At 45.2% G+C, this 15,772-nt stretch overlaps 1 protein-coding gene across 1 annotated transcript; it reads left to right on the forward strand.

The window, feature by feature from the left end:
* Window positions 1–6: 6 nt before the first annotated feature.
* On the forward strand, window positions 7–13,470 carry dusp16 (dual specificity phosphatase 16). Its single transcript, XM_059325955.1, has 6 exons — window positions 7–341; window positions 2,130–2,268; window positions 5,237–5,400; window positions 6,418–6,577; window positions 7,786–7,909; window positions 10,268–13,470. The coding sequence occupies exons 1-6, from the start codon at window positions 36–38 to the stop codon at window positions 11,352–11,354; spliced, it is 1,980 nt and encodes a 659-aa protein (XP_059181938.1). The 5' UTR covers window positions 7–35; the 3' UTR covers window positions 11,355–13,470.
* The last annotated feature ends 2,302 nt before the right edge of the window (window positions 13,471–15,772 follow it).

Raw genomic sequence — 15,772 nt, forward strand, 5'->3', positions numbered from 1 at the left:
AGGGGGCAAGGACGGCGAGGGGGAAGTAGACTGACATGTCGGAACATCCTGCAGGACCGGCGGGGCCCACCAGGGGGGCGGGGCCCGTCAGGGGGGCGGGGCCCAGTGCGGCGGCGGGGCCCATGGCGGCGGTGCAGCCCATCGGGGCGGAGGCCCTGGTGTCCCTGCTGGAGGGCGGGCTGGACCGCGTGGTGCTGATCGACAGCCGGCCCTTCGTCGACTACAACTCGTCACACATCCTGGAGGCGGTGAACGTGAACTGCTCCAAGCTGATGAAGAGGAGGCTGCAGCAGGACAAGGTCCAGATCGCTGAGCTGCTGCAGCACTCGGCCAAGAAGAAGGTACCGCTGCACAGACACGTTCAGGGACTAGAACAACTCAGAGTCACTAGAACAACTCAGAGTCACTAGAACAACTCAGAGAGTCACTAGAACAACTCAGAGAGTCACTAGAACAACTCAGAGAGTCACTAGAACAACTCAGAGTCACTAGAACAACTCAGAGTCACTAGAACAACTCTCAGAGTCACTAGAACAACTCAGAGTCACTAGAACAACTCAGAGTCACTAGAACAACTCTCAGAGTCACTAGAACAACTCAGAGTCACTAGAACAACTCAGAGTCACTAGAACAACTCAGAGAGTCACTAGAACAACTCAGAGTCACTAGAACAACTCTCAGAGTCACTAGAACAACTCAGAGTCACTAGAACAACTCAGAGAGTCACTAGAACAACTCAGAGAGTCACTAGAACAACTCTCAGAGTCACTAGAACAACTCAGAGTCACTAGAACAACTCAGAGAGTCACTAGAACAACTCAGAGTCACTAGAACAACTCAGAGTCACTAGAACAACTCAGAGTCACTAGAACAACTCTCAGAGTCACTAGAACAACTCAGAGAGTCACTAGAACAACTCAGAGTCACTAGAACAACTCAGAGTCACTAGAACAACTCTCAGAGTCACTAGAACAACTCAGAGAGTCACTAGAACAACTCTCAGAGTCACTAGAACAACTCAGAGTCACTAGAACAACTCAGAGAGTCACTAGAACAACTCTCAGAGTCACTAGAACAACTCAGAGTCAGTAGAACAACTCTCAGAGTCACTAGAACAACTCAGAGTCACTAGAACAACTCAGAGTCACTAGAACAACTCAGAGTCACTAGAACAACTCTCAGAGTCACTAGAACAACTCAGAGTCACTAGAACAACTCAGAGTCACTAGAACAACTCAGAGAGTCACTAGAACAACTCTCAGAGTCACTAGAACAACTCAGAGTCACTAGAACAACTCAGAGTCACTAGAACAACTCAGAGAGTCACTAGAACAACTCAGAGTCACTAGAACAACTCTCAGAGTCACTAGAACAACTCTCAGAGTCACTAGAACAACTCAGAGTCACTAGAACAACTCAGAGTCACTAGAACAACTCTCAGAGTCACTAGAACAACTCAGAGAGTCACTAGAACAACTCAGAGTCACTAGAACAACTCAGAGTCACTAGAACAACTCTCAGAGTCACTAGAACAACTCAGAGAGTCACTAGAACAACTCTCAGAGTCACTAGAACAACTCTCCGAGTCACTAGAACAACTCAGAGAGTCACTAGAACAACTCAGAGTCAGTAGAACAACTCAGAGTCACTAGAACAACTCTCAGAGTCACTAGAACAACTCTCAGAGTCACTAGAACAACTCAGTCAGTAGAACAACTCTCAGAGTCACTAGAACAACTCAGAGTCACTAGAACAACTCAGAGTCACTAGAACAACTCAGAGTCACTAGAACAACTCTCAGAGTCACTAGAACAACTCAGAGAGTCACTAGAACAACTCAGAGTCACTAGAACAACTCAGAGTCACTAGAACAACTCAGAGACTCAGAAACTCACCTGCACAGAGTCTGAAAGTTAAAGTCACTCTTTGTCTCTTTGTCTCTCTGTCTCTTTGTCTCTCTGGCTCTTTGTGTCTTTGTGTCTTTGTCTCTTTGTGTCTTTGTCTCTTTGTCTCTTTGTCTCTCTGTCTCTTTGTGTCTTTGTGTCTTTGTGTCTTTGTCTCTTTGTCTCTTTGTCTCTTTGTCTCTCTGCCTCTTTGTGTCTCTGTCTCTTTGTCTCTGTCTCCTGTAGTTGGAGCTGCAGGGCGATCAGGACGTGGTGGTTTACGATCAGAGTTCTTCAGATCCGTCTTCTCTCAGCTCCGAGTCTTTCCTCAGCGTCCTGCTGGGAAAACTGGAGAGGAGCTTCCCCTCCGTACACCTGCTCTCAGGTCAGTGCCGACAGGTCACAGACAGGTCACAGACAGGTCACCCACAGGTCACAGACAGGTCACAGACAGGTCACCCACAGGTCACAGACAGGTCACAGACAGGTCACAGACAGGTCACAACCAGGTCACCAACAGGTCACAACCAGGTCACAGACAGGTCACAACCAGGTCACAGACAGGTCACCAACAGGTCACAACCAGGTCACAGACAGGTCACAACCAGGTCACAGACAGGTCACCAACAGGTCACAACCAGGTCACAGACAGGTCACAACCAGGTCACAGACAGGTCACCCACAGGTCACAGACAGGTCACCCACAGGTCACCCACAGGTCACAGACAGGTCACAGACAGGTCACAGACAGGTCACCCACAGGTCACAGACAGGTCACAGACAGGTCACAGACAGGTCACAGACAGGTCCGAGTCAGACACATCCACAGGTCCCAGTCAGACACATCCACAGGTCCGAGTCAAACACCGACAGGTCCAAGTCAGACACCACGAAGTCCGAGTCAGACACCAACAGGTCCGAGTCAGACACCAACAGGTCCGAGTCAGACACCGACAGGTCCGAGTCAGACACCGACAGGTCCGAGTCAGACACCGACAGGTCCGAGTCAGACACCACCAGGTCCCAGTCAGACACCGACAGGTCCGAGTCAAACACCGACAGGTCCAAGTCAGACACCACGAAGTCCGAGTCAGACACCAACAGGTCCGAGTCAGACACCAACAGGTCCGAGTCAGACACCGACAGGTCCGAGTCAGACACCGACAGGTCCGAGTCAGACACCGACAGGTCCGAGTCAGACACCACCAGGTCCCAGTCAGACACCGACAGGTCCCAGTCAGACATCAACAGGTCCGAGTCAGACACCGCCAGGTCCCAGTCAGACACCGACAGGTCCGAGTCAGACACCGACAGGTCCGAGTCAGACACCACCAGGTCCCAGTCAGACACCGACAGGTCCGAGTCAAACACCGACAGGTCCGAGTCAGACACCACCAGGTCCCAGTCAGACACCACCAGGTCCCAGTCAGACACCGCCAGGTCCCAGTCAGACACCGCCAGGTCCCAGTCAGACACCACCAGGTCCCAGTCAGACACCGCCAGGTCCCAGTCAGACACCGACAGGTCCGAGTCAGACACCGACAGGTCCGAGTCAGACACCACCAGGTCCCAGTCAGACACCGACAGGTCCGAGTCAAACACCGACAGGTCCGAGTCAGACACCAACAGGTCCGAGTCAAACACCGACAGGTCCGAGTCAGACACCACCAGGTCCGAGTCAGACACCAACAGGTCCCAGTCAGACACCAACAGGTCCCAGTCAGACACCAACAGGTCCGAGTCAGACACCACCAGGTCCGAGTCAGAGCCACAGGTCGTGGTGGAGCAGTGGTTTGAGCGTCAGACTCTTGAGGGTTTCGTTATGTAACCATGATGTCATGCTGCTCAGACGACTCCACCCTCACTTGTAAAAAAAAAAAAAAAAGACTTGTGTGCCTCCCAAAATGACTCGGTCAAAGGTTTAACAGTTACACAACAACATGGACAAATGAGCACAATAAACCCTTTAACAGGATTTAAAGGGACAACAGAGCCGAGTCTTTAATCATTAAATCAGAAGAATAAAAACTACTGAGACTTTTTAAAACACATTAAAGTTTTATATTTGCAGCTTCAGCCAGCTGAGCCACAGACAGGAAGTCTGCTCATACTCTGATAAACATGAAAATATAGATGGTTTATGGATATATTGTAGATTATTTTACATGTTTAAGAAGTTTAGTATTACCTGTTCTCAGAAACGTTTGACATTTAGTAGATTTGTGTATTTTGTGAGATTGTCTGTCAGCACTTGTGTTGCTGCTGAGAGATCACACAATCTCTATCAAATCTCTATAAATCTCTATCAAATCTCTATAAATCTCTATCAAATCTCTATAAATCTTTAAGTCCTGCAGCTCGATTGAATCAGCACAATCATGGCTCGAAGTAGGAACAACTCCAATTAAACTAATATGAATTTATAAACAACACGACTTCAGTTTGAAATCATTTTCTGTTTTTTTCACGTGATTCCTTCTCGATTCATCAGAAATGTAAAATTTGACAATAATTCTGTTTTTACAGTTTCTGTCTGCGATGAAAGTTTCTGTGATTAAAGCCTTTTTTATCCCTCTGAAGCTATTTGAAAAGTTTGTTTTCCTTAAAGAATCACCACAAATCTAGTGTTTACCGTAGAAAGAAACTGTAAAAACAGACGTTATCGTCAGTTAGTTTAGAAAAGGTGAAGGAAAGTGAGCAAAAGTTAAAATGTTGATATTTCTGTCAGAAATATTCACTGAAAATCTGTTTACACAGAGCAGAGAGGAGAGGACAGGAGAGGCTGTTTACACAGAGCAGAGAGGAGAGGACAGGAGAGGCTGTTTACACAGAGCTGAGAGGAGAGGACAGGAGAGGCTGTTTACACAGAGCTGAGAGGAGAGGACAGGAGAGGCTGTTTACACAGAGCAGAGAGGAGAGGACAGGAGAGGCTGTTTACACAGAGCAGAGAGGAGAGGACAGGAGAGGCTGTTTACACAGAGCAGAGAGGAGAGGACAGGAGAGGCTGTTTACACAGAGCAGAGAGGAGAGGACAGGAGAGGCTGTTTACACAGAGCAGAGAGGGGAGGACAGGAGAGGCTGTTTACACAGAGCTGAGAGGAGAGGACAGGAGAGGCTGTTTACACAGAGCAGAGAGGAGAGGACAGGAGAGGCTGTTTACACAGAGCAGAGAGGAGAGGACAGGAGAGGCTTGAAAGATGAGAATACTGAGAATATGTGGAGAAAATCCGTTTTGGTAATTTTGTGTCTTTTGGTAATTTAACATCATTTTTTGGTGATTCTTTGTTGTTTTTTGTAACATTTCTGAGACAGAATAGTGTTTCTATATAGATTCTGTTCCTGCTCCTCCCCAGGTGGGTTCTCTGAGTTCTCCCACCTGTTCCCTGGTCTGTGTGAGGGGAAGTCCTCTCTGGTTCCCTCCTGCATGTCTCAGCCCTGCCTGCCCGTCACCAACGTCGGCCCGACCCGCATCCTGCCTCACCTGTACCTGGGCTGCCAGAGAGACGTCCTCAACAAGGTACCGCAGCACCGTCCTGGTCCTGGTCCCGGTCCCGGTCCAGGTCCTGGCCCCGGTCCTGGTCCCGGTCCAGGTCCCGTACCCGTTCCAGGTCCTGGTCCTGGTCCTGGTCCCGGTCCCGGTCCCGGTCCTGGTTCCGGTCCTGGTCCCGGTCCCGGTCCCGGTCCTGGTCCTGGTCCTGGTCCTGGTCCCGGTCCAGGCCCTGGCCCTGGCCCTGGTCCCGGTCCTGGTCTTGGTCCCGGTCTTGATCCTGGTCCCGGTCCTGGTCTTGGTCCCGGTCCTTGTCCCGGTCCTGGTCCTGGTCCTGGTCTTGGTCCTGGTCCCTCTGGTCTCTGTTTAACCCTTTGATGCACAACATGGTCTAAAGTGAACCGCCAGAGTTTTTATGTTCTATATCTTTGCAATAAATTATTTTCATCATTCAGTATTCCAGGTTTTCCTCAATTAGTTTGTTTTTGATCATCATACATCCTAATTTTATGTTTTCCTTTATTCATTTTTTAATAAAATCCCTTTTTGTGTCACTACTCTTCGAATGCACAACATGGGTCAAAAATGACCCATATCCTTTTTTTAGCTAAGTACCTTGCTAAGCTAACTACTTAGCTAACTTCTTGGCTAAGTAGTTAGCTAAGTAGCTTGCTAAGCTAACTACTTAGCTAACTTCTTGGCTAAGTATTTAGCTAGGTAGCTTGCTAAGCTAACTACTTAGCTAACTTCTTGGCTAAGTAGTTAGCTTAGCAAGCTACTTAGCCAAGTAGTTAGCTATGGGAAAAACAAAAACTTTTTTTCTTCATAAAGTATGAGAAGCAAAATGGAATGATCTGTTGTTGTCAAAAACAAGATATTTAAAAAATACTTAATCATAAAATAAGTTGATATCAAAAGATGAAGCACAAAAACACACAGCAGTATTAAATGACATGGGGGTGAATGAGGGTCATGTTTTGACCATGTTGTGCATTAGAAGGGGTCATTATGTTGTTCATCAGAGGGTTAAACCTGTTTCTCTCTCAGGATCTGATGCAGCAGAACGACATCGTGTACGTCCTGAACGCCAGCAACACGTGCCCCAAACCCGACTTCATCCCGGAGTCCCACTTCCTCCGAGTTCCCGTCAACGACTCGTTCTGTGAGAAGATCCTGCCGTGGCTCGACCGCTCCGTGGAGTTCATAGGTCAGAAGCTCGTCCTGTCGGAAACTCCTATGTTTTACCATCAACATTATAATTTTAACTTCATTTCATTATTGTATTTCCTCATTTTATTCTTCCGTTTCTACCTTGTTTTTTTTGGGTCGACTACTCCTCTTTTTCCTTTTTACACACTAAAAGGTATTAAATGGACCGGCTCGGCCATGACAAGTGTGTTATGACTTTTCTAAGGGTTCCGACAAACGGTTTTCAAATTTATTTGGCAAAAACATGTCAAATCCCCCCAATGTTACCATATCGAGAGGCTAGAGTGGACGACATCATCACTAGAGTGCAGAGGGAGAGAAAAAATTGTCCAAAAATAAATTTGTAAACTGCGCTTGAGGCCGCAGATTCCACTCTACAGAAATAATTTATAGATATAAAGGTAATAAAATGTGTCTTGTCCCTCTCATTGGTGTGGTAAAGCTGTCAGAGTTCTAGTTTGATCCACCAACACCACCCACAGCCCCATAGACCTCCATGGGAAAAAGGCTTTTTTTCATGTTATTTTGACCTTTTGTTGTGACTTCGACTTTTTTTCTCAATTTGACTTTTTTTGTCATTTTGATTTTTTTCGTGACTTTGACTTTAAAAAAAATATTGTTTACTTTTTCTCTCATTTTTACTTTTTTTTCTAAATTTTTTTCTCATGACTTTGACTTTTTTTCCTCATTTTTACTTTTTTTTCTCACTTAGACTTTTTTTTCGTGACTGACTTTTTTTTGTGACTTCGACTTTTTTCTTCTTCTCATTTTTGACTTTATTTTGACTTTTTTCTCGTTATTTTGACTTTTTTTTCCTCATTATTGTGATTTCAACATCACCCACAGCCTCATAGACCTCCATGGTAAAAAGGAGGGAACATTTCTGGAGGAAAGCAGAGAAACCAGTTTCTTCTGATCGCTCTGAAAAAACTATTTCTTCGTTTTTCTTCACTAAACACGTATGTAGACGTTCAGGAAGAACTGAGGATGCTCAAAGTGAAGTCGGATCACTGATGGGAGCTACGGATTGGACAGAAAAGCTTTCTGTTAGAGGGAAACTTTTATCTCTTTTTCTCTCCCGCTACCTGGCCCTGTTGATTGCTTTTGATACCTTTATGTCTGTGAACGTGTTGTAGTAGATTGAGTAGATGTTGCAGGAGCATTTCTGATGGGAGTGTGTGTGCTGAGAGCTGCTGTGTGTTTCAGAGAAGGCGAAGGCGTCCAACGCTCGCGTCCTCGTTCACTGTCTGGCTGGAATCTCTCGCTCCGCCACCATCGCCATCGCCTACATCATGAAGAGGATGGACATGTCTCTGGACGAGGCGTACAGGTGGGACAACAACAACAACAACATCACAGAGACAACAACAACATCACAGAGACAATAACAACATCACAGAGACAATAACAACATCACAGAGTTAACAACAACAGCATCACAGAGTTAACAACAACATCACAGAGACAACAACATCACAGAGACAATAACAACATCACAGAGACAACAACATCACAGAGACAATAACAACATCACAGAGACAACAACATCACAGAGACAATATCAACATTTCAGAGACAACAACAACATCACAGAGACAATAACAACATCACAGAGACAACAACATCACAGAGACAACAACAACATCACAGAGACAATAACAACATCACAGAGACAACAACATCACAGAGACAACAACATCACAGAGACGACAACAACATCACAGAGACAACAACATCACAGAGACAATCACAACATCACAGAGACAATAACAACATCACAGAGACAACATCACAGAGACAACAACATCACAGAGACAACAACATCACAGAGATAATAACATCACAGAGACAACAACAACATCACAGAGACAACAACAACATCACAGAGACAACAGCAACATCACAGAGACAACAACATCACAGAGACAACAACATCACAGAGACAACAACAACATCACAGAGACAACAACAACATCACAGAGACAACAGCAACATCACAGAGACAACAACAACATCACAAAGACAACAACATCACAGAGACAACAACATCACAGAGACAACAACAACATCACAGAGACAACAACAACATCACAGAGACAATCACAACATCACAGAGACAATAACAACATCACAGAGACAACAACATCACAGAGACAATAACAACATCACAGAGACAACATCACAGAGACATTAACAACATCACAGAGACAATAACAACATCACAAAAACAATAACAACATCACAGAGGCAATAACAACATCACAGAGACAACAACAACATCACAGAGACAATAACAACATCACAGAGACAACAACATTACAGAGACAACAACATCACAGAGACAATAACAACATCACAGAGACAATATCAACATTGCAGAGACAACAACATCACAGAAACAATAACAACATCACTGAGACAATATCAACATTACAGAGACAACAACAACATCACAGAAACAATAACAACATCACTGAGACAACAACAACATCACAGAGACAATCACAACATCACAGAGACAATAACAACATCACAGAGACAACAACATCACAGAGACAATAACAACATCACAGAGACAACATCACAGAGACAATAACATCACAGAGACAATAACAACATCACAGAGACAATAACAACATCACAAAAACAATAACAACATCACAGAGGCAATAACAACATCACAGAGACAACAACAACATCACAGACAATAACAACATCACAGAGACAACAACATTACAGAGACAACAACATCACAGAGACAATAACAACATCACTGAGACAATATCAACATTGCAGAGACAACAACATCACAGAAACAATAACAACATCACTGAGACAATATCAACATTACAGAGACAACAACAACATCACAGAAACAATAACAACATCACTGAGACAATAACAACATCACTGAGACAATAACAACATCACAGAGACAACAACAACATCACAGAAACAATAACAACATCACTGAGACAATATCAACATTACAGAGACAACAACAACATCACAGAAACAATAACAACATCACTGAGACACCTGTCCTCTATTTAGGTTTAAGTTCTTAGGACTTATTTCATGACATTATTATTTATTTTTCTTTATTGTAATTATTTTAATGCATTTTTATATTTTTCCCACCTATCATTATTATTATTATTTTATTTGTTTATTAGGGCCACGGGGCAATCGCACCGAGCACTGGCCCCTACAGCAATTATTTAAATTATTATTTATTATTTTGGATTCATTCTCTCACTAAAAACACTGTATTTGATTTTTATATGATGCTTATTAAAAATATTTTAAAAGCTACTTAAAACTGAAATATCAGGTGAATGAAGATGTTTTTTCAGCCCCAATAATTAAAGTGTAGTTCAGTTTTCTGACTGAATCCTACATTTCCCATGATGCAGTTCTGTTTGTTTGATTTATTGTCAGACTTTGTGCAGCTTCAGCAGCTTTTCTGTCTCTGTGTCACATTCCTGAAACAAAGCGGCGGTCTGTCCTAATGAGCTGCATCCTCGTTAGCGCCCGGCGCTGCGTGTCCCACGGGGCCACGGCTCCCTGGGTGCCGCCACTAATGACGGCGCCCTGAGGGCCGCCACTAATGAAGGCGCCCTGAGGGCCGCCGCTAATGACGGCGCCCTGGGGGCCGCCACTAATGACGGCGCTCTTTGTGTTGCAGGTTTGTGAAGGAGAAGAGGCCGACCATCTCTCCCAACTTTAACTTCCTGGGGCAGCTGCTGGACTTTGAGAAGAAGATCAAATGTCCTCTTGGTACCGAAACTAAACTCAAGTCGTTCGGCGGCGAGTTCGTCGCTCAACCCGACGACCCGGAGCCCGCGGGCTGCCCGGAGGCCCCCGGGGGCCCCGGCCCGGCCCTGCTGGAGCCCCTCACGCTGCCCTGCGTGCTGGCCGACGCCCCCGAGGAGCGGCTGCTGGCTCAGGCTCTGAGCGGCCTGCAGCTGGCCGACGGGCCCGAGGACAGCGCCCGGCTGAAGCGCTCCTTCTCTCTGGACATCAAGTCGTACGGCGAGCCGGGCGGCGGCGCTCCTCACCGCGTGTTCGTTCCTCACGGCGGGGCGGGAGACGCCGCCGAGTTCTTCAAACCGCCTGGCTTCAAGGAGGCGACCAGCAAGCCGTGCCAGTTCTCCCCGGTGGAGGAGGTGTCGGAGCAGTCGACCCCGGAGCAGAGCCCCGACAAGGAGGAGGCCGGCACGCCGAGCCTCGCCAAGCCTGCGCCCGCCGCCGCCGCCGCTCCCAGCTGTTCCCACCCGCTGCACCGGAGCGGCAGCATGGAGGAGAACGCCACCAGCTTCCTGTTCGGCCTCTCCCGCAGCCAGCAGCACCTGGCCAAACCGGGACCCGGCGGCGCCCTGAAAGGCTGGCACTCGGACATCCTGCTGGGCCCCGTCACCGTCTCCACCTCCTCTCTGGCCGGCGGCTGGTACCTCTCCTCCGACTCCACGCGCTTCTACTCCACCTCCGCCATCCTGAGCGCCGGCGGGGGCGGCACCGCCGGCTTCGCGGCGTACAGCTGCAGCCACGGCCTGGAGGCGGTGCGGAGGCGCAGCCGGCAGAGGACGGGCGACCGCGGTGACTCGAGGAGGAGCTGGCACGAGGAGAGCAGCTTCGAGAAGCAGCTGAAGAGACGAAGCTGCCAGATGGAGTTCGGAGACGGGATGACGGACAGCCGGTCCAGGGAGGAGATCGGGAAGGTCGGGAGCCAGTCCAGCTTCTCCGGCAGCATGGAGATCATCGAGGTGTCCTGATCCTGGTCCTGGTCCTGACCCTAGTCCTGGTCCTAGTCCCGGTCCTGGTCCTGGTCCTGGTCCTAGTCCTGGTCCTGAGGTCTCAGTCAGGACGAGTCTGACTGAAGCAGCTTCGATTCTTCGGTGTCTCTCAGATAAAAACTCTTTGAGTGAACTTCAGAGTTTCAGTCCGAGCTGCTTCTTGTTGCTCCGACAACCAGATCACCAGATAGAAACCAGAGTTCTGCTTCACAGTGACGCTCTTGTTCTGTCTTATAAATCCGGCGTCCTGATCTAAAACTCCACAGCACCGAGCTGTTGCGTTCACTGCCTGCTTCAAAAGTAACAGTTAAAAAATGTTTATCCTTTTTTTTTTTCAAGTTTGGTCTGATAGCAGCAGAGAGACGGAGTGAAAAACCTGCAGGAACTAAACCTGGGTGGTCTGAGCACCAGGACGGAGAACACCAACCCCAAAAATCTAATGAATCCGTCTGATCGGATCAGTCGTTGTTTCATGTCAGAGGAAACAGCTGATCAGTCTGTGACTTAAATGTTCGTTACATCAGAAGAAGTTTCCTGTTTAATTATTTTTCAGAAACAACAAAAACACCTCGAGTGAGGGTAAAAAATGTTAATGTCAGTTTTCTTTAGTTTTATTGAATGTTGGTGTTTTCCTCACGAGAACCTTTCTGATCAGACTCTCTCTCTCTGTCCTCTCAGATAAAGGCACCAAGAACAAAGCAGTAGCATCATACTGATAACACGGTAGAGGTTTTTTATTAAAACACAAAAGTCTTCGTGACCCACGTCCAGTTGAATCCGGAAAGACGAATCTGACACTCAAAACATTTGTCTTTTTAAATATGTTCACTCATTCAATTCTGTCAGAATGAACGCCAGCAAAACTGAAGTGTTTATTTATTTTTCAGTGTTACTTGAAACACAAAATTTTCAAGTCTTTAAAAGTTTTTAAAAATCTCAAAACCCCCTTTTCGACCAGTGGAAGTTCCCCGTCGGTGCCCAGTTGCAAAACCAGTTTTTGGTAACATTACGGACGTATGTTAGTGGGCAATCACTAGCGTGATAACGTTAGCAGGCGAAAGTTAGCGGGCAATCACTAGCTTACTAATGTTAGCGGGCAATCACTAGCGTGATTACATTAGTGGGCTAAAGTTAGTGGGCGAAATTTAGCGGGCGAAAGTTAGCGGGCGATTGCTAGCGTGTGAATGTTATTGGCCAAACATTAGCTTGCTAACACTAGCATGCGAAAGTTGGCGGGGGAACGTTAGCGGGCGATCGCTAGCGTGCTAACATTAGGGGGCGAAAGTTAGCAGGGGAACGTTAGCGGGCGATCGCCAGCGTGCTAACATTAGCGGGCGAAAGTTAGCGTACAACGTTAGCGGCCGAACAGTAGCTGGCGATCGTTAGCGGGCGAACGTTTCCGGGCGTTTGCTAGCGTGCTAACATTAGCGTGCTAATGGTCCGAACCAGCCGGGAACTGCTTTGGTTGAAAAGGGGAAACGAGGGGAAGAGTGACTGTTGTTGGGAAGGAGGTGAAATAACACTTTAAAGTTCTCTAAAAATCTGACCGGCACATTTTAAAAGTTTTCTCAACACTCGAGTCTTTACAGACAAACAAACATGAGTACAGGCTTCTGTCATCAGACAAAACTGTTCGATTTAAATATTTCTTTCCTTTTCTTATTTAATTTGATTTTGACAGCTTTAGAATGAATAGAATATTTTTTATGATAACTGAAATAAACTGATCATATCTCGCTGAATAATCTCCCGGCACACAGAAATCTACACAATCTAGGAGAAAATGAGTGCCTTTAAATCCTGGTTGGAGTTTGTTGCTGTGGGATGGAAGCTCGCCTGTTCACACGTTAAAACTCTGAGACAAATAAAAGGACGACGGACACATTTCACTGACGGACTCTCGAGTCTCTGAACGAGTCGTTCGTGGAGGAGAAGCTGATGATGATGATGATGATGAAGATGAACTCGGCGGTGTCCGGTGACGGAGCAGCTGACTCGCTTCCTGTCGCTCTGTGAGACTCGCGTTGTTCACAGGTAAAATAATCTTGCACTACTGGTGTTTGCAGAATGGATTTGATGATTAAAAGTGTATAAAGTGGACAAACAGAGCGTCTGGGTTTGTTTTTACCGGCTCATCTTTGTGTCTTTGTTGTGGAACCAAACTTTCTTATTGACGCCACCGCTCAAAGGTTTGGGGTCACTTAGAAATGTCTGTTACAATAACAGACCTACAGTCTAGACCAGGGGTCTCAAACTCAGTATCACAATGACAAAAAGACACAAAATGACTGAAAAAACGCTAAATTACTTAAAACACAAAAACAAAATGACCAACAAAAGACACAGAATTACCAAAACAGACACAAAATGACAAAAAAGACACAAAATGACAGAAAAAAACTAAATTACTTAAAAAAGAAACAAAATGACCAAAAAAGACACAATCATTTAAAAAAAGACACAATTTTTTTTTAAAAAGACACAAAAATATTTAAAAAAGAAACAAAACTACTAAAAAAGACATAAAATGACAAAAAAGACACAAAATGACCAAAAATACACAGAATTACCAAAAAAGACACAAAATTATTTTAAAAAGACACAAAATTACTAAAAAAAGACATAAAATGACAAAAAAGACAAAATGACCAAGAAATATACGGAATTACCAAAAAAGACACAAATTATTTAAAAAGACACAAAATTACCAAAACAGTAGTTAAAGGGACCTTCCACACACAACACGGTAAAGTGCCATTCATATAAAACTCAGATTAAACTTTCATATCAAGGTGGGGGCCACAAAATATCATCATGAGGGCCACAATTGGCCCGCGGGCCGCGAGTTTGAGACCCATGCTTTAGACCAGGGGTGTCAAACTCAAATACACAATGGGCCAAAATGTAAAACTTGAATAAAATCGCGGGCCAACATTGAACAAATAAACCTTTTAATATATACCAAACATGTTTTGCTTTAACATTAAATATGGAACCAGCAACGCTTATAAACATACAATATATAACTAAATAGTGCAGACATGCAAAATCAAATTTCAAATAAATAAAAAACAGAATATGTCTTAAGTTTATATTCTTTCGTTTGCTTTGAGGTTCTCGAACATTAAGAAAAATAAATTCCACAGATTAAATCTTCTGATCAGCTTGATATTAATCTACAATGTTAGAAATGATCCACATAAAGAGAAACCATTGAATGAGAAGCTGCTGCTGTAAATATATCTCAAGTGTAAATGTTTACATAATCAGCATTATTCTCTGTGGGCCAGACTCCAGAAACACTGGATCCTACATTTCCCATCATGCAGCTGGACAGTGTGTCAGCTGTGAAGAGTTGATCCCACAGCGCTCCCTGCTGGACAAACTGTGGAACAACAACATTCATCTGCTGCTTTTTCTTTGACTTGATCTGCAACATTCACAGCAGCAGGAATATAAATATATTTTATTCATCATATTTATTCATTATTATAAGTGAATGATCAGGCTCCACTTCAGCTCCTCTGTCAGACTTTAATTACATCCAGAAAATGTAATTTTCTGTAGAAAATAAGGGGGGAATGCTGAAAAACTGACGCTGTGCTGCCATGCTGGCTGAAATGTGTCAGAGGAAGTTTGACTAAAGGGAAATCTGCTGAATCATGCTAGAGGAGAACTGGTGATGATTATTATATTATTAGGGACCGAGCACTAACGGTGCGAGGACCCTATTGTAATTGGTCCGTCTATTATTATTTTTCTCCTTCTCCCAAATGAATTGCCTTTTTGGGGGCTTTATCATATTCAAAAACTCGCCAAATTTGGAATATACATAAATCTCACGAGAAATTTACGTATTCTGGTATTCGCGGGAATGGGCGTGGCAAAATGACTCAACAGCGCCCCCTTGAAAGTCAAGAAAATTCAGCCCCTCGCACAGGAATGTCGTATCGGCATGAAATTTGGTACATACATGTATCATGGCAAGACGCACCAAAAAGTCTCAAGAACCCATACCCTAAAATGTACAGGAAGTCGGCCATCTTGGATCGAAAATGGCGTCTCCTGCTGTTTTTGCCCATTTCCATGCCGCATACTTTAACGAACTCCTCCTACAGATTTTACCCGATCTACTTCAAACTTGCTCAGTACCATCACAAGGCCTTTGGGATCAAAAGTTGTATAAATCTTACCCGACGGTCATACTATGTGGGCGTGGCATGGCGGCAAAATATGGCGTCTCGCCATAAAACACGAGATTGTTATAACTTTTCCATTCTTTGTCCAATCTGGTCCAAACTTCTCATGCTTCATCAGAGTCCAGCCCTTAACACTTCTAAATCAGAATATTTCATAAAGCCCCGCCCCTTATGCTTTATCCACGCCCCCTTTCATAA

This window comes from Centropristis striata, chromosome 22, assembly GCF_030273125.1.
Source record: "Centropristis striata isolate RG_2023a ecotype Rhode Island chromosome 22, C.striata_1.0, whole genome shotgun sequence".
Taxonomy (NCBI): domain Eukaryota; kingdom Metazoa; phylum Chordata; class Actinopteri; order Perciformes; family Serranidae; genus Centropristis; species Centropristis striata.